Here is a 19,335-nt window from a genome sequence, read left to right as displayed (position 1 = left end):
CAAAGCTGGGCATCAGCTCAGAGAAAAGGCAAAAAAGGCTGGCATGCTCAATTTGGTTCAAGACTGTGGTTTTTATTATTTCCAGTTCTATTACCCTGCCTCCTGAATTTCTCATTGGCTCTCTTCTTCAGGGAAGTACGATCTCCTCAGTAGTCTAACTCTCCAAACTCCCCATCCTCCTTGGGGCTGAAAATTTCTTGCTTTTCTGGTGTTTGGGCTCAGTCATGTAGCAGACTGTCTACAAGATTTAAATTCTAAAATAAACAGCAACAACAAAAAAATGCCCAGGCAAGCAGGTGCCAGCTGCCAGCTAGGGAAGACAGAGCCTCATGTTACCTGCTCATCTGTGATTCATTTATGAGTTCTAAATGCACCTCCTATTGAAAATAGACCACAATGGTATATTTCTTATACATATGATCCTTTTGAACAAGGTAAGCATCCCAGTTTTAACAAGAAAAAAAATGCTGTAAAATGTGTTAGTTATTGGTAAGAGATCTATGGAAAGTGGGGTTACTAGGAAAGGCCTCACATGATTTACTCTTCTCTTTGTTCTGACCAAATACCTCATGAGAAGCAGCTTAAAGGAAGAAGAAGGATTTTTGGCTCACAGTTTGAGGAAATACAGGGGGGGGGTAGGAGGGAGGGTAGCGGAGTCAGGGAAGACATGGTGCTGGCTGGTCACATTACATCTACAGTCAGGAAGCAATGAGAGGCTGAACAGTAAGAAATAAATGATAGGGTCATCCAGTAGAAAATTCTAGAGAGTCTGTAGACAATTATTAGAGTAAATAAGTTAGTTCAGCAGGGCTATAGGGAAATCCTATGTGAACAAAAGCAAATCTAACTTCTGAAGACTAAAAGTGACATGTAGAAACTGAAATTATTACATATCATTTGTAATTTTACCAGGGAAATAAAATATTTAGATTTGAACTCACCCAAATATGAGCAATGTGTGTTTGCTGAGAATTTTAAAATGTTGATTGAATAAATAAAAGAAGATACAAATGAATATGTAAGACTGAGATACAATATAGGGGTTGAAGAGCAAGAGATAAGTGGTTAAGAGCACTTACTGCTCTTACAGAGGACCTGAGCTCAATTCTTAGACCTGACATTGGGTGGCTTACAATTGCCTGTAACTCCAATTCCAAGGAATCCAGTATTCTCTTCTGGCTTCAGTGGGTACCTGCATTCATGTGCACTCATACCCCACCCCCACATAATTAAAAATAAAATAAATATTTTTTTAAAATTTGATGAAATAAATAAAAAGATATAGCTAAGTGAAGATACCCATCATGTTATAAGAATAAGACTTAATACAGTAAGTTCTTAAATTTCTTTTTAAATTAAGCAGCAGTTTTAATACAATCACATCAAAATTCCCATAAAGACTTGAATAGATACAGCCCATATATTACAAAATATATACAGAAGCTACAGACCCCCAAATACCCAAGACATCTTAAAATGAGGAAGAGTAGCTTTGCTGGATACTATGATCTATTCTAGAGCTAGAGGGCAGGAAAGATGGTTGAGTGAGTGAAGGTGCTTGCCACCAAGCCTGATGACCTGAGTTCAATCCCTGCACCTCACATGATAACTGTTCTCTGACTGACACACATATAATGTGGAACTTGTGTATGTGCATGGGTGCGTGTGTCCATGTGCACACATACACATTCAGAGAGAGAAAACATAATTTAAAAATTAAAGCTAGATTGTGTCATAAGGAAGGGATGGGGAACACAGAGTAATCAGACTGTAGCTGAAAGTTTTCCTGTGTCCCACCTGGTCCGCAGCTGCTCAGACTCAAGTAAACACATACAGGCTTATATTAATTAAAACTGCTTGGCTGTTAGCTCAGGCTTACAACTGACTAGCTCTTACACTTAAACTTAACCCATTTCTGTTAATCAATATGTTGGCAAATTTTCCGTGGCTTTACCTGTGTGTCATTTACATGTTGCTCCCTGGACAGCGGGCTGGTGTCTCCTGACTCAGCCTTCCTCTTCCCAGAATTTTTTCCTTGTCTGCTTATCTTGCCTATACTTCCTGCCTGGCTACTGACCAATCAGCATTTTATTAAACCAGTGTACAAAAGCAGTATCCCACAGCATCAGACATAGAAAGAGCCTCAGTTGATTTTTGATAAAGACATCAAAGTCATTCAAGGGATGAAGGGGAGCCATCAATCAATGAGTGTCCCAGGAACAATTGGACATCTATAACTAAAACATAAATTTTGACCTGAACCTCCCGCCTACAAAAAAATAACTCAAAATAAACCATAGACTTGAGTAGAAATGTAAACTATAAAACAGAAAAAAAAAAAAAAAGATGCTAACAGACTTTCTTTTGGGCCACCAACTAGCTCCTAAATCATGACACAGAGACTTTATTATAATGCTCAGCTTTATCTTAGCTCTTATTTTAATCTGTTTCTCTTTATCTATATCTACATTTTGCCTTTGGGCTTTTTACCTCCGTCCCCCCCCCCTTCTACTGTCTCCATGCCTGGCTGCCCGGCTGCCTGGCTTTTGGCCCAGGTGCTCCTCTCTTTTTCTCCCCCATTCTCTTCTCCCTTTTCTCTCTTGAGCCTAGATTTCTCCTCCTATTTATTCTCCTTTCCCACCAGCCCTGCCTATCCCTCTTCTGCCTAGCTATTGGCTATTCATCTTTTTATTAGACCAATCAGGTGCCTTAGGCAGGCAAGATGAAGCAAATGCAACAACTCTTTACACAATTATAACAAAGGCAGCACAAACAAAAGTAACACATCTTTACTTGGTTAACAAAGCGCAGCAGAAACAAATGTAACACACCTTTTACATAGTTAAAGAATATTCCCCAGCATAAACAAACGTAACACATCTTTACTTGGTAACAAAGGCAGCACAAACAAAAGTAACACATCTTTACTTGGTTAACAAAGGCAGCACAAACAAAAGTAACACATCTTTACATAGTTAAAAGAATATTCCCCAGCATAATCAAACGTAACACATATTTGCCTAGTTAAAACAATATTCCACAACAAAGAGGATATATTTGAGATTCAGGTCAGGCAAAGATTCTTTGAATTGATACCAATGTACAAAGTATAAAAGAAAAAGCAATAAACTGGATTGCATCAAATTGAAGACATATTCTGCAGGGATCTGTTATGTGGTTAGAAAGACAAAACTGTCATAAACTGTCAAATAACCAATAATAAGATATAAGCAGAATAAGAATAATAAGAGAAAAAAGGTCTAATAAAAAATGGACAAAAGTATTCAAGATATTTCACCAAAACCTATAGCCCCAGTGCTGTTGGGGTGGAGACAGGAGGGTTGCTGGGTTTGCTGGTCACTGACCTAACTATAGGTTCAGTGATGGACCTTGTCTCAAAGCAATAAGGCACACCAGAGCAGAATATCTGACATCATCCCTGGTCTTCATAATCACACAGATACAGTTATCTGCATACCCACTTGTGCATATTACCATGTACCATACACAGACAGACAGGACAGACAGACAGACAGACAGACACACACACACACACACACACACACAGAGAGAGAGAGAGAGAGAGAGGAGAGAGAGAGAGAGAGAGAGAGAGAGAGGCTACACTCATACACACGGCACAAACACCACACAATTATGAAGGTAGTTCCAAAGAGCACACTTTGCATTCCGCTCATTTTGGTCTCCTCCACCATTGTTCCCTCTCTGAGCTGGTAGGTATGCATGCCACAGGCTGCCCCATGTCTTCGTAGGGCGCTCCATAGATGGGAAGCACAATTAGCAGACCCATGAATTCCATTCCCCTTCTTCCTTGCAGCTAGCTAGCCACAGGAGGGCTTCAGGAAGTGACTAGGCTTTACTGAGAGCCTCATGAGACCATTATTAAGTTAAAATGCTGCACAGACAGAATGTTTCCCAAACAGAAAGCTAAACTCTCTAACGCTGCTATGTGCGCCCACCTCTAATTAAAACACACGGATTCACAAAAAAGAAAAGGGAGGGGAGTGAATGGATCAACAAGTTTTTTTTTTTAAAATTTTTAAAATTTTTTTATTTTATTTTATTTTTTAGTTCAATTATGCTACTGGTCCTGTGGAGAATGTGGTAGGTGGTAAAAATGGAACAGGGTGATTTTCTAAGGAGCTTATGGGGGGAAACAATTTTCCTCACTTTACATTGAGTCCTGGAGAGTCAGAGTACTGGAGAGTCAGCGAAAGCGAGGCAGTTTACTTTACAAACTTCAAAGCTGGGCATCAGCTCAGAGAAAAGGCAAAAAAGGCTGGCATGCTCAATTTGGTTCAAGACTGTGGTTTTTATTATTTCCAGTTCCATTACCCTGCCTCCTGAATTTCTCATTGGCTCTCTTCTTCAGGGAAGTACGATCTCCTCAGTAGTCTAACTCTCCAAACTCCCCATCCTCCTTGGGGCTGAAAATTTCTTGCTTTTCTGGTGTTTGGGCTCAGTCATGTAGCAGACTGTCTACAAGTTTTAAATTCTAAAATAAACAGCAACAACAAAAAAATGCCCAGGCAAGCAGGTGCCAGCTGCCAGCTAGGGAAGACAGAGCCTCATGTTACCTGCTCATCTGTGATTCATTTATGAGTTCTAAATGCACCTCCTATTGAAAATAGACCACAATGGTATATTTCTTATACATATGATCCTTTTGAACAAGGTAAGCATCCCAGTTTTAACAAGAAAAAAAATGCTGTAAAATGTGTTAGTTATTGGTAAGAGATCTATGGAAAGTGGGGTTACTAGGAAAGGCCTCACATGATTTACTCTTCTCTTTGTTCTGACCAAATACCTCATGAGAAGCAGCTTAAAGGAAGAAGAAGGATTTTTGGCTCACAGTTTGAGGAAATACAGTGGGGGGGGGGTAGGAGGGAGGGTAGCGGAGTCAGGGAAGACATGGTGCTGGCTGGTCACATTACATCTACAGTCAGGAAGCAATGAGAGGCTGAACAGTAAGAAATAAATGATAGGGTCATCCAGTAGAAAATTCTAGAGAGTCTGTAGACAATTATTAGAGTAAATAAGTTAGTTCAGCAGGGCTATAGGGAAATCCTATGTGAACAAAAGCAAATCTAACTTCTGAAGACTAAAAGTGACATGTAGAAACTGAAATTATTACATATCATTTGTAATTTTACCAGGGAAATAAAATATTTAGATTTGAACTCACCCAAATATGAGCAATGTGTGTTTGCTGAGAATTTTAAAATGTTGATGGAATAAATAAAAGAAGATACAAATGAATATGTAAGACTGAGATACAATATAGGGGTTGAAGAGCAAGAGATAAGTGGTTAAGAGCACTTACTGCTCTTACAGAGGACCTGAGCTCAATTCTTAGACCTGACATTGGGTGGCTTACAATGCCTGTAACTCCAATTCCAAGGAATCCAGTATTCTCTTTTGGCTTCAGTGGGTACCTGCATTCATGTGCACTCATACCCCACCCCCACATAATTAAAAATAAAATAAATATTTTTTAAAAATTTGATGAAATAAATAAAAAGATATAGCTAAGTGAAGATACCCATCATGTTATAAGAATAAGACTTAATACAGTAAGTTCTTAAATTCTTTTTAAATTAAGCAGTAGTTTTAATACAATCACATCAAAATTCCCATAAAGACTTGAATAGATACAGCCCATATATTACAAAATATATACAGAAGCCACAGACCCCCAAATACCCAAGACATCTTAAAATGAGGAAGAGTAGCTTTGCTGGATACTATGATCTATTCTAGAGCTAGAGGGCAGGAAAGATGGTTGAGTGAGTGAAGGTGCTTGCCACCAAGCCTGATGACCTGAGTTCAATCCCTGCACCTCACATGATAACTGTTCTCTGACTGACACACATATAATGTGGAACTTGTGTATGTGCATGGGTGCGTGTGTCCATGTGCACACATACACATTCAGAGAGAGAAAACATAATTTAAAAATTAAAGCTAGATTGTGTCATAAGGAAGGGATGGGGAACACAGAGTAATCAGACTGTAGCTGAAAGTTTTCCTGTGTCCCACCTGGTCCGCAGCTGCTCAGACTCAAGTAAACACATACAGGCTTATATTAATTAAAACTGCTTGGCTATTAGCTCAGGCTTACAACTGACTAGCTCTTACACTTAAACTTAACCCATTTCTGTTAATCAATATGTTGCCAAATTTTCTGTGGCTTTACCTGTGTGTCATTTACATGTTGCTCCCTGGACAGCGGGCTGGTGTCTCCTGACTCAGCCTTCCTCTTCCCAGAATTTTTTCCTTGTCTGCTTATCCTGCCTATACTTCCTGCCTGGCTACTGACCAATCAGCATTTTATTAAACCAGTGTACAAAAGCAGTATCCCACAGCATCAGACATAGAAAGAGCCTCAGTTGATTTTTGATAAAGACATCAAAGTCATTCAAGGGATGAAGGGGAGCATCATCAATGAGTGTCCCAGGAACAATTGGACATCTATAACTAAAAACATAAATTTTGACCTGAACCTCCCGCCTACAAAAAAATAACTCAAAATAAACCATAGACTTGAGTAGAAATGTAAACTATAAAACAGAAAAAAAAAAAAAAAAGATGCTAACAGACTTTCTTTTGGGCCACCAACTAGCTCCTAAATCATGACACAGAGACTTATTATAATGCTCAGCTTTATCTTAGCTCTTATTTTAATCTGTTTCTCTTTATCTATATCTACATTTTGCCTTGGGGCTTTTTACCTCCGTCCCCCTCCCCCCCTTCTACTGTCTCCATGCCTGGCTGCCTGGCTGCCTGGCTTTTGGCCCAGGTGCTCCTCTCTTTTTCTCCCCCATTCTCTTCTCCCTTTTCTCTCTTGAGCCTAGATTTCTCCTCCTATTTATTCTCCTTTCCCACCAGCCCTGCCTATCCCTCTTCTGCCTAGCTATTGGCTATTCATCTTTTTATTAGACCAATCAGGTGCCTTAGGCAGGCAAGATGAAGCAAATGCAACAACTCTTTACACAATTAAACAAAGGCAGCACAAACAAAAGTAACACATCTTTACTTGGTTAACAAAGGCAGCAGAAACAAATGTAACACACCTTTACATAGTTAAAAGAATATTCCCCAGCATAAACAAACGTAACACATCTTTACTTGGTTAACAAAGGCAGCACAAACAAAAGTAACACATCTTTACTTGGTTAACAAAGGCAGCACAAACAAAAGTAACACATCTTTACATAGTTAAAAGAATATTCCCCAGCATAAACAAACGTAACACATATTTGCCTAGTTAAAACAATATTCCACAACAAAGAGGATATATTTGAGATTCAGGTCAGGCAAAGATTCTTTGAATTGATACCAATGTACAAAGTATAAAAGAAAAAGCAATAAACTGGATTGCATCAAATTGAAGACATATTCTGCAGGGATCTGTTATGTGGTTAGAAAGACAAAACTGTCATAAACTGTCAAATAACAAATAATAAGATATAAGCAGAATAAGAATAATAAGAGAAAAAAGGTCTAATAAAAAATGGACAAAAGTATTCAAGATATTTCACCAAAAGGCAGACAAACACATGAGAATGTTAACATCATTAATCATAAGGGAAATAAGAATTGCTGACACAATGGTCAATTGGTCCAGGCCTGGTTATTTCTAAAAGTCTACTTGCTACAACCTAGAACACCTGGGTTCAACTGAGGAATTATTTAGAACATGTTGACCCATGAGAATGTCTTTTGGGGATTGTCTTGATTGTTAATTGATGTAGGAAGAACAAGCCCATTGTGAGCAGCACCATTCCCTCCCTAGGCTGGGGATCCTGAACTACATAGGATAAGGAGAAAGCTTGAGGAGAATAATCTAACAAGACAGAATGGGCACATTCATTTCTCTTTGCTGTAGCTGTGGATATAATGTGACTAGTTGCTTGAGTTCCTGCCTTGACCCCCTTGAAATGGTGGCTTATAATCTGGAATTGTAATTCAAATACACTCTTTTATTCCTGTAGTAGTTTCTATGAGAATATTGCCCATAGTCTCTGGCATTTGAACACTGGAGCCCCAGCTGATGGCACTGTTTGAGGAGGTTTGGGAAATGTGGTCTTGCTAGAGGAATTATGTCACTGGGGTGGGCCTTGAGAGATTACAACTTCACCACAGTTCCAGTTTGTGTTCTCTGCTTTGTGCTTGTGTTTGCAGATGTGAGCTCTTAGCTTCCTGTTCCTGCCTCCATGTTTATTGCTTGCTGTCATGCCTCCCCATTATATGAACTCTTTTTGCTCTGGAACCATAAGCCCCCAAATCTCTTCTGTAAGTTGCCTTGGCCATGGTGTTTTATCAGAGCATCAGAAAATTAATTAATACACTCCCCTAAGTTGCTTTTGGTCAGATTAGGACAAGCCTTAATAGAAAGCTGAGAATCATAACTGCAGTGGATGATGGGAGGGTCCTAGGGACTCTACAGTTTAGGAGACAGAGCTACATTGGAGACGGCCTAGCTATTTAGGGTGACATCACTGGGCTCCGTGACACCCCAGAATAAAACACAGTGTGAGCTTCATCCTAATTGCCAACTTGACATGATTTAGAATCACCATGGAAATAAACCTCTGAGCATGTCTGTGAGGCAGTTTCTAGACTGGATTAATGGAGGTGGGAAGGCCCACCATAAATGGAGGTGGCACCGGTTCATGAATCGGACACCATGCTAGATTGAGAAAGGGAACGGTGAACTGAATACCGACATGCACCTCTTTGCTTCCCAAATGTAGATGCAAAGTGACCAGCCACCTTCTGCTCCTGCAACCATGATTCCCCCCTCCCCCACTTCCCCATGCTGGGCTGTATCTTCTGGATCTGTGAGCACAAGTAAGCTCTCATCCTGTTAGGTTGCTTCTTGTCAGGAAGTTTGTCATAGCAAGGAGGCAAGTAGCTAACACAAGGAGCGCGGAGAAAAACAGACAGACTCTCCAGGCATCTGTTGCTGAGCTGTAAGGTCACAACTTTGATCTTCCCTTCCAGGAATGGCTTGGCTTAGTTCCAGTTTGTGGTGTCTCATGAGATTATTAGATGTCAGCTTGCCTGAGGCTGGAAGAATCATTTTATTTTTATTTTTAACTATGTGTATGAGTGTGTGTGTGTGTGTGTGTGTGTGTGTGTGTGTGTGTGTGCAAGTGTACATGCGTGTGTGTGCATGCATGTAAGTATAGGTGCCCACAGAGGCCAGAAAAGGGCACCTCCCAGAAGTAGATCCCTTACAGCTAGAATTCCAGGTGGTTATGAACTACCCAACATGGATGCTGGGCTGAACTTGGGTCCTCTGGAAGAGCTGCAATCACTCTTAACCACTCAGCCATCTCTTTAGTCCCTGAAGGATCCACTTTAGGCTAGCATTCACAGGACAGTGGTACTGGCTGCAGACAGGAAGTCTCCCATGGGGCTCTTGGCCATCAAAGTGGTGATATCTTTCATGGCTTACCTCTGGAAACCACATGTTATTCCCCTCATATTCTGTTGCCAGTCAGGGAAAGTATTCTGTAAGGGCAAGGCTGGCAGGAAACCTCTGATACATACATGCTGTCACAGGCTGGGAAGGACCAGACTCTGAACGAGAGTAGCATCTCCACTGAGTAAAGAAGATGGAATGCAGAATTTTATGGAAATGGAGCATGGGCTGCCTGAGCCAGGTTGAATGTTTTATACAGCTATAGCAGACAAGCCTCATTCAGATGCCAGGTCAAGTTAACTAGAGCTGGCCACCATTCAAGAGGGACTAGGAGCTGGGCGGTGGCAGCGCATATCTTTAATCCCAGCACTCGGGAGGCAGAGGCAGGCAGATCTCTGTGAGTTCGAGGCCAGCCTGTCTACTGAGTGAGATCCAGGACAGGCACTAAAACTACATAGAGGAATCCTGTCTGGTTAAAAAAAAAAAAAAAAAAAAAAAAAGAGGACTAGGTAGTGTGTGTGTGCCTTCGAGCTGAGGGATGAGCAGGTAGATGGTTTGGAAGGCTATTGTGGTTCAGGGTCCACACTGAGCCAGAGTCAGCAGCTTGTATCTCCTTCCCAATGTGGCTATCTGGTGTGGCCTTGTTGGACTCAGCAGCAATTCTGACACAGTGGTTGGTGGCAGCAAGGCCACTCTGACACCCCCACAGATTTTCCTGAGCAGTTCCATGAGGTGTAGATGTAAGATGGGGTCTTTCTTTTTCTTTCTTTCCTTCCTTCCTTCCTTCCTTCCTTCCTTCCTTCCTTCCTTCCTTCCTCCCTCCCTCTCTCCCTCCTTCCCTCCCTCCCTCCTTTTCTTCCTTCCTTTCTTTTTCCCCTCAAGACAGGGTTTTTCTGTGTAACAACACTGGCTGTCCTGCAACTCTGTAGACCAGGCTGGCCTTGAATTTACAGAGATCCACCTGCCTCTGCTTCCTGAATGCTGGGATTAAACATGTGCACCACCTCTCCACCCCCAGCCAAGGTGAAGTTTTTTAGAAAGTATGAACTGGGGAATCACAGACCAGACTGAGGATAGTGAGATAGCCAGTCAGTACTGTGAGTCTTCAGAGGTAGCTGGCTCTGTTCTCCATCATCACACCAGATCCTGTGTGTATGGTTGTCCCTTAGAAGCAAGGTGAGAGAAGACAGCTGAGGGCCCAAGGGCCATACCTCTTGATATAATATAAACACGGCTTCAGAAGGAGTCGAAGCCAGTGGCCCAGAGGTCAGTATTAAGAGAATGGTCTCAGGGTAAGAGGCCTATAGGAAGACAAGGCAAGCTGTTCCCTCTGACCAGAGAGAGGACTGAAGTGCTGGCTGGGGTCTCTCCTTCACTGTGGAGAGCAGCTGAGCTGGTTATATTTGGACCACCTCAGTCAGTAACCATACCTGGAGGAAGAATGGAGAAAAGCACTATTCAAGAAGAGAGAATGGATTTTCTTTCTTTTTTTATTATTATTATTTTTGTGTTTTAATTCTACACATCAGCCATGGGTTCCTCTGTCCCTCCCCCTCCCACTCCCACCGCCTCCCTTCCCCTTCACCCCCACCTTCCCCCCAGCTCCTCCCCTCCATTCCCATCTCCCCCAGGGCCAAGATTCCCCTGGGGATTCATTTAAACCTGGTGGATTCAGTACAGACTGATGATGACTTTGCTGCCTGGCTTTTTCTTTTCTTTCCTTTCTTTCCTTCCTTCCTTCCTTCCTTCCTTCCTTCTTTCTTTCTTTCTTTCTTTCTTTCTTTCTTTCTTTCTTTCTTTCTTTGGTAGTTTCTTATGAATTTTATGATGTTCTACATGAATGTGACTGATATTTTCACATGGACTGCATTGAATCTGAAGTGTGCTGTGGGCAGTATGGACATTTAAAAATAATTGTCTTTCCCATCTATAAACAAGGGATGCCTTTCAGCCTTTATGTGTGTCTTCTTCCATTTCTTTCATAAACATTTTATTCTTTTCAATGTAGAGATCTTCCATCTCTTCAACTTCTTTGAAATTTTATTTTTGATAACTTATACATGTCTTTGCTTTCTTGATTTCTTTTTCAGGTAACTTGTTATTGGTGTGTAGAAAAGATACTGATTTTATTACATTGATTTTGTATCCAGCTGATTTGCTAAATTTGTTATCAGTATTAATTATTCTCAACTCATTATTCTAATAGATGTGTGTCCAAACAGTGGCAGACTGATTCCTTCCTTTCCAACTCCAGTGTGTTGTATTTCTTTGTCTTGCTGATTGCCCTGGTTGAGACATTCTACCTCTATGTTGAACAGCAGTGGTAAAAGTGCACATCTTTACCTCATCCCAGACCTTAGTAGAAATGTGTTCACCTTTTTGACATTCCACATGATGCTGTCCACAAACTTTTAGGCTGCCTCCCTCTTTCTCCTGAGGTGAAGCTATTAGTACCACATATTTGTGAGTGAATGTTTCCTCATATTTTCTTTGGGAAAATACCAACACCACAGTCTGTCTCTAACACTGAATATTTTATTTCATTAATTAATGAATTAATTTATTTTATGGTATTGGAGGTTGAGCCTAGGGCCTCATACATACTAGGTAAGTGTTCTGGCTCAGCTACACCCTAGCCCCTTTTTAGTCATTCCTTTGAGGCAGGTTTTCACTGTTACCCAGGCTGGCCTTGCATTCACCATGTTGCCCAGCAGGCCTTGTGATCCTCCTGCCTCACTCTCTAGACTAGTTGGGATTCCCCTCATAACAGCAGTGACGGTGTTCTTGTATCTTTGCTGCATTGTTTCTTGTGACATTCTCACAGTTCTGCTATGTTAGACCTGGTATTAATGTTACCACAGTGGTGGTCGCAGTGTTCCTACAGTCCCAGCGCACCAGTGAGCTTGGCATTCACAGTAGCCCTGGGTAGTGGACTGTGTTCATGTGACTTTTGGACATTGGGCATGCTTTTCACATAACTTTGCAATGCAGTGTGACATCTGTGGTGACTTTGATAATGGTGGTCATCATGTAAGTGTGACATTTGCCCTGTTAGTCACAGGAACAACATTGGATTCTATAGTTATATAATTCTGTAGTACTTTAAAAAAATGTACATCTAAATGAAATGATGATGCTAATAGGTTTCAGGAAAGTCAAATGTAGTGCCAATCTAGGCACTTAGGATGAGAGTTATGATTGTGTGTGGAAGTGGATGTGCTGATGTTTGGGTACATGCGTGTATACTTTTTCCTTTGTATTTTCATGTGTCTGTAGGTGCATGTACTCATATATACGTGTGCATAGAAGTCATTGATTTGGGGTGTCTTCCTCAGTCACTGTCCACCCATTTTTGAGAGAGAGTCTCTTATTGAACCTGGAGCTTACAAATTCAGCTGTGCTGGCTGGTCAGCAAGCCCCAGGGATCCTTGTATCTCTGCATTCCCAGAACTGAGTTTCAATGTATGTTCTGCCATGTTTGGCTTACCATACATGAATCTAGGGGACCAAACTTAGGTCCTTGTACTTAGAAGGCTATCACTTTAATGACTGAACCATTCTCCCAGCCCAGAGAGTTATGGTTTTAGTCAAGACCAAATGATGCATCAGCAGTGGTAGTCTAACAGCATAGAATTCATTGGCCTTAGAACTCACATGATTCAGATGGTACTGGTGGTATTCTGCAACCTTGACATTGGTGCTGGTGCCGTGGAGGGAGGAACAGCCACATCTGTAGGTGTAGAGACTTTCAGTTTTGAGAAGTGGGTCAAGTGTTACATAAAGTTACATAACAGATGACAAAGTCAGGCCCAAGTCTGGGTTTTCTGCAGAAACTCCTTTCTGTACCACACTGAGGCATATTCAGTCAAATGTGAAGGTTTCTGTGTCTTCTAGCTCTCCGCAGGCTCAGAGCAGGCACTGCAACCCTTGTCATGATTGTGGTCACAATGTCTGTCCATCTGCGCATGCTGAGGAGTGGGACTGACCTAAGTTACACACTGCAATGTGTGCGTTTGAACTTCTGGAAACTTGTGGTAAACAGCAAAGAAGGCTTTCTGCCAAACTGAAGTGCTCTATAGTTTACTCACAACCCTGTAAATATATTTATTAGATAATACAGGTGTCCTGGTTAGTTTTATGTCAACTTTACTCAAGCTAGAGATGTTTGGGAAGAGGGACTCTCAATTGAGAAAAATGCCTCCCTTGTAGGCAAGTCTGTAGGACATTTTCTTTCTTCTTTTCTTTTTTCTTTTTGGAGATTTATTTATTTATTATATATATAACATTCTGCCTCCATATATGCCTGCATGCCAGGAAAGGGTACCAGATCTCATTATAGATGCCTGTGAGCCATCATGTGGTTGCTGGGAATTGAACTCAGGACCTAAGGAAGAACAACCAGTGTTCTTAACCTCTGAGCCATCTCGCCAGCTCAGACATTTTCTTAATTAGTTATTGATGAATGAGGGCCCAGCCTGTTGTGGGCAGTACTACCCCCTGGGCAGGTGGTGCTGGGATATATAAGAAAGCAGGCTGAGCAAGCCATGAGGAACAAGACAGTAAACAGCACTCCTCCATGGCCTCTGCATGAACTGTTGACTCCTGGCTCTTGCCCTGTGTGAGTTCCTGCCCTGACTCTCTCAGTGATGGACTGTGCTGGAGAACTGTCAGCTGAAATAAACCCTTTTCTCCCCAAGCTACTTTTGGCCATGGTGTTTTATCACAGTAATAGAAATCTCATTAAGACAGAGGGTTAGCATTAGTGAAAGTGATTGTTGTATAGTGACCAAATTCCTTCTTTAAAAATTTAAGGACTAGCCAGGCAGTGATGGTGCACACCTTTGATGCTAGCACTCAGAAGGCAGAGGCAGGGGGATCTCTGAGTTCAAGGCTAACCTGATCTACAGAGTTCCAGAACAGCCAGAGCTACACAGAGAAACCCTGTCTTAAAAACCACTCCAAACGCCCCCCCCCCAAAAAAAAAAAGAAAAAAAAAAAGCTGGGTAATCCCAGCACTCGACAGGCTCCAAAGCTACAGAGAAACCCTGTCTCGAAAAACAAACAAACAAACAAACAAACAAAAACTAACCAAACAAACAAAAAACAAACAAACAAAAAAACCCAAAACCACTCCAAAAATTAGTTACGAATCCTTAGAAGTCTTGTACAGACCCAGAAATATGATGTTTGTATTGAGGGGGAGATCCTATTGAAAATATGTTTTAATAACATTAACATAAACATTTAAGATCTCCACATCTTACAGTGTATGAGGTATACTTCAATAAAAACTTTGAAAAATATACATCCAAAGAAAATGGCAATGCTAACTGGTTTTATGAAAGTCAGGTTTCTGTCAATTTGGGATGTTTACTAATAGATAAAAGTTTAGGTTTAGGGTTTTAATAAAAACACAGTCATACCTAGAATTTAAATCATCTTATATTAAAATTATTTATTCTCTCTCTGTGGGAGACAGACAGACAGATAGGTAGATAGCAAGAGCATAGCAGTGCGCATGTAGGGGTCAGAGGACAGCTTGTAGAAGTTATAGCTACTTCTACCCTGTGGGTCCCAGGGATTAAACTCAGGGCACGAGACTTGGAGGCAGACACTTTTAATCATTAAGCCATCTCACCAACCCCGTTCCCTTGAATTTAAAGGTACAATGTAATGTAAGAATGTCTATTCCTTCCCCAACCCCCCTGACATCATTAGGACTTTTCTATTACTCTCAGTTCCCAGGGCTCATGAACTATTTTTTTCCCTTACAGTACTTGGGGTGCATTGAAGTTCTGCGCTCAATGAGGTCTCTTGACTTCAGTACAAGAACTCAGATTACCAGGTAAGCTCTCCTGGAAGTAGACACCTGTGAGTTTATCTTTGAAAGGAAAGATCTTAAAAGTTTACATCCTAGGAATTTCTAGAAGAAAGCCTGATCCTTTTGGCACTGGAGGCTGGTAATGGACTCAGGACTCACACTGTGTTAAAATATGTGTTAAAATATAGTTGTACCTGTCTATGTGTGGAGAGATATCTCTCATTAAGAGCACCATGATGGACACGTGTCCCTTCTGGGGTCTTTTTTATAATGAAGCTGCAAACACAATCATAATTAAGGGATAACTTGTGTGTTCATGTTTGTTTCCTTAATCTAGGAACCACTAATGCAAGATCAATACTAAAATTATCAAACTATATTCTTTCTGGGAAAACAAAGATCAAGACATCTAGAGTGAGTTTCCAATAGTGCACAGAGAGAACAAATTCATGGGATTAGATGTAGAAATATTCATGGGGGAAAATTATTTTTTTATTTTCAATTAATATTTTAGGTCATATAGGAAATATTGGGTTTGTTATGACATCTTATTGGATTTTTACTTATTTTAGTGAAAAAACACTGGACTTCATTATACTGCCACACATGCATGCTGATTTACTGTGTTCATATTCACCTCTGGTTCCTCTCCTTTCTCCCTCTTTCCCTTCTCACATGTCCTCTTCTCTCCCCAAATACTCTTTCTACTTTCATGTTGCATGTATTTTTATTCTGAAAATGAGAGGAAACATGTAATTTTTATTTTCTCCCCAATTGTCCTTTCCTGTTCCACTTGCCCCCTCCCCTAACATAGCACCCCCTTCCACTTCTCTCTCTCTCTCTCTCTCTCTCTCTCTCTCTCTCTCTCTCTCTCTCTCTCTCACACACACACACACACACACACACACACCACATCCCTGCATCCCCCAAATTGAGGCCTCCCATGGGGAGTCAGCAGAGCCCAGCACACTGAGCCTAGGCAGGTCTAAGCCCCTTCCCACTGCACTAAGGCTGTGCAAGGTGTCACACTACAGGCACCGGATTCCAGAAGCCTGCCCATAGACTAGGGACAGATCCCGATCCCCCAGTCTGGGTGCCCCCCCCCAAACAATTTGAGCCAAACAACCATCTTCCATATCCAGAGGGCCTAGTCCAGTCCCATGGGGGCTCCACAGCTACTAGTCCACAGTTCATGGGCTTCCACTAGTGTGGCCGGTCATCTCTGCACGTCCTCCATCATGATCTCTCCTCTCTCTCATCAACTGGATTCCCAGAGCTCAGCCTGGTGCCTGGCCATGGATCTCTGTATCTGCCTACATCAGTCACTGGACAAAGGCTCTATGATGACAGCTAGGTTATTTGCTAGGCTGGTCACTAAAGTAGACCAGTTCAGGCAGAATATGGCAACTCTTATAAAGGAAAACATTTAATTGGGGCTGCCTTATAGTTCAGAGGTTCAGTCCATTATTGTGATGGAGGGAAGCATGGTAGCATGCAGACAGATGTGCTGGAGAAGGAGCTGAGAGTCCTACATCTTGATCCACAGGTAGTAGAAAGAGAGAGACTGGGCATAGCTTGAGGATATGAAACTGCAAAGCCCACCCCTCCAACAAGGCCACACCTTCTCCAACAAGGCCATATCTCCTAATCCCTCTCAAGCAGTGCCACTCCCTAATGACCAAGCACTGAAGTATATGAGCCCATGGGGGCCATTCCTATGCAAACCACAATGGGCATGTTCACTTTCTCTCACTGACAAGGTATACACTGTTTCATCAAGTGCAGTGGGAGTTCCTCCATCCCACTGCTTAGGGATGTAGGAACTGTGTGTGATGTTCACATTCACCTGTATGGTGGTTGTTTTTAAAGGGGATAAAGTCTACAATTGTTTCCACTGGGTTCCCTCTTGGGATTTCTGAGGCACCTTTGTGCCATTGATGTATTTATTAAATTATGTCATTTGTGCTGCTGGGTGATGTGGGCTGTCTGCTCTGCCAAGCTGCCCAGGGTTGAGCAAGATGACACACAAATGACTGGGGTCATTTAATGAGCCCTGCTCCTCTGGGGTAGTAGTAAGGGGAGCTAGTAGGGGAGGGCACAAGCAAGTAATTATAGTTTTCCCTTGGGTGAGGATTTTCTTCTTGGGGAACTGTGGGTAGGATCCAAGAGGACAGAAGTACTCACCCTGTAGAAGAAAGCAGATGGAGCTGACCGTGGTGGGTATGGAGGTAGGATGCCTTTCTCCAGTCCCATCCCACTGTGTAGAAATGCTTCAGTGCAATAGGGCAAGTGGAATGTCAATCCTGGACTCAGACAAGGTGGTGTCACATCCAAGGTTGAAGCAGTATTGCCTTGGGTTTCGTTAGACTCTTGAAAGTTATGTTGTCAACCTCTGTGATGCTCCTTATCCCTGGGATATCATCGCTATTATGTGGCATGTTTCTTAGTGAAGTTAATTCCTGGAGCATACTCACACAAAACAATTTGATCCATCAGCACTAAAAAAAAAGCTGTTTGCATCCAGAGGAATGCTCTGCCCTGCTTTGTGGATTCAGCACAATGTGGAGCTATTAAGGCCTTACTAGTAACTAGGTGTTAACTGTGCCTGCCTCCTTGATTAAATACTTCCTCCAGAATTTATATAGTAAGGATATTCTTGGGAGGTTTCATGGAAATTTAGCTTGGTCAGATTATATAGGCACTAGGTGAACTCGTTTCTAAAAATATTTTGGTCATGATATTTATTTAATTAAATCCACTTTTGTAAGCAAATAACCTCTAGGCACCTGCTTTACTGCATTTTAAAATATAACTTAAGATTCTCACCCATATATTTGTTCTGTTTCTTGGCAACTGAGTTTGGTTATTGTTTTCTTTTCAACAATAGTAGCCATTGATTTCCACTAAAAGATGAACTTTTAACTGTTTTCCAATTAAAACATAACTTTAAAAAAGAAGTTTAATTGCTTCTAGACTTAGTGGCTCAGTGGCTGTCAAAAATCCTATATTCCTGATAGAGGAGTTTAGGGGAATTGGAATGGTGCGTTCACTCCACTCACTGCCCACTGTGCTGAGATGGCCCTTCTCTGCAAGGCCGATTTTGATCTGAAACATTGAGCTTGGTTTGTATTTGGACACCTAATAAGAAGGGGACCAGAATTATTACAGGAAAAGGCCTGGTCATAGGAGCTCTGTTGGAGTTTATTTAGTCCTATTGCTAAGATGTTATTCATCACATTGGACACAGGCCTACAAGCAAGCATCCACAGTATGAGGGGCAGCAAGGCTGCAGCAGGTATTGCTTCTCCCACACCCTTGTGTTGATGGGATGTACAGCGGAGCTAAGGACTTCAGTGCTTGTGGAGGCTTGTGGGAGATTCTGGAGAGGAAACTGCTTCCCACAGGGCTCCTTCTCAGCAGGCTCAGAGAACACAAATCCTCTGCCCTCCCCTAAATGTAACCTTGTCCAGCACAGTTGTAGAATAGAGCATTTGTACCCCCACTTCCCACATTTGTGGATGGGAAGTTCATTTTGCAGTGTCAAAGAAGCCCCACTGCAGGGGACAGTGAAACTTGTTTTTGGGTTTCCAAGCTAGCTCAGCAAGCTGATGACCTCACTTTCCTCCACTCCCAAATATGATAAAATCTCTGCCTGCTCTGTGTCCCATGAAGAGCTCAAGGACCAAGGATGGGAACCAGGACTGATGTCCCCTGGTTCCCAACAGGAGGTCCATTGGATGTCTCCACATTTATCTATGCAAGGCTGTTGGGTTTCCACACTGGCCACTGTGACCCAGAGGTGGGACACTGGCCCTGGCCTCAAAGCTTCTATCTCCTTATCTGTACTGCTGGAACTGCAAGACAATATTTCCTGGGTCAGGGGGCCCTGACCTCATCTGGTGGGGACTCCTTCTGGAGAAGGTGCTTTGTGAATCTGCTCAGAGCAGCCTGCTGGCTGAGAACTGCAAAAGGACAAGAAATGTCCTTGGCCACTTGTGTTAAACTCTGTCACTGGAAGTTCCCCCAAGGCCAATGTTTGGACAGTGGAAAGCTATGACTATCTGTA

At 41.9% G+C, this 19,335-nt stretch overlaps 1 protein-coding gene across 1 annotated transcript in view; it reads left to right on the top strand.

Annotated features, from left to right (window-relative positions):
• The window catches only part of Shc3 (SHC adaptor protein 3), a 117,478-nt gene that overhangs the window by 19,319 nt on the left and 78,824 nt on the right, over nt 1-19,335 (top strand). The window contains exon 2 of the mRNA XM_036187784.1: nt 15,223-15,293. Within this exon, the coding sequence (XP_036043677.1) occupies nt 15,223-15,293 (71 nt within the window). The remainder of the gene's footprint in view (nt 1-15,222; nt 15,294-19,335) is intronic.

Source organism: Onychomys torridus, chromosome 5 (genome assembly GCF_903995425.1).
Source record: "Onychomys torridus chromosome 5, mOncTor1.1, whole genome shotgun sequence".
NCBI classification, from domain to species: domain Eukaryota; kingdom Metazoa; phylum Chordata; class Mammalia; order Rodentia; family Cricetidae; genus Onychomys; species Onychomys torridus.
The sequence above is the reverse complement of the archived record's forward strand: the minus strand, read 5'-3'. Positions and strand labels throughout refer to the sequence as shown.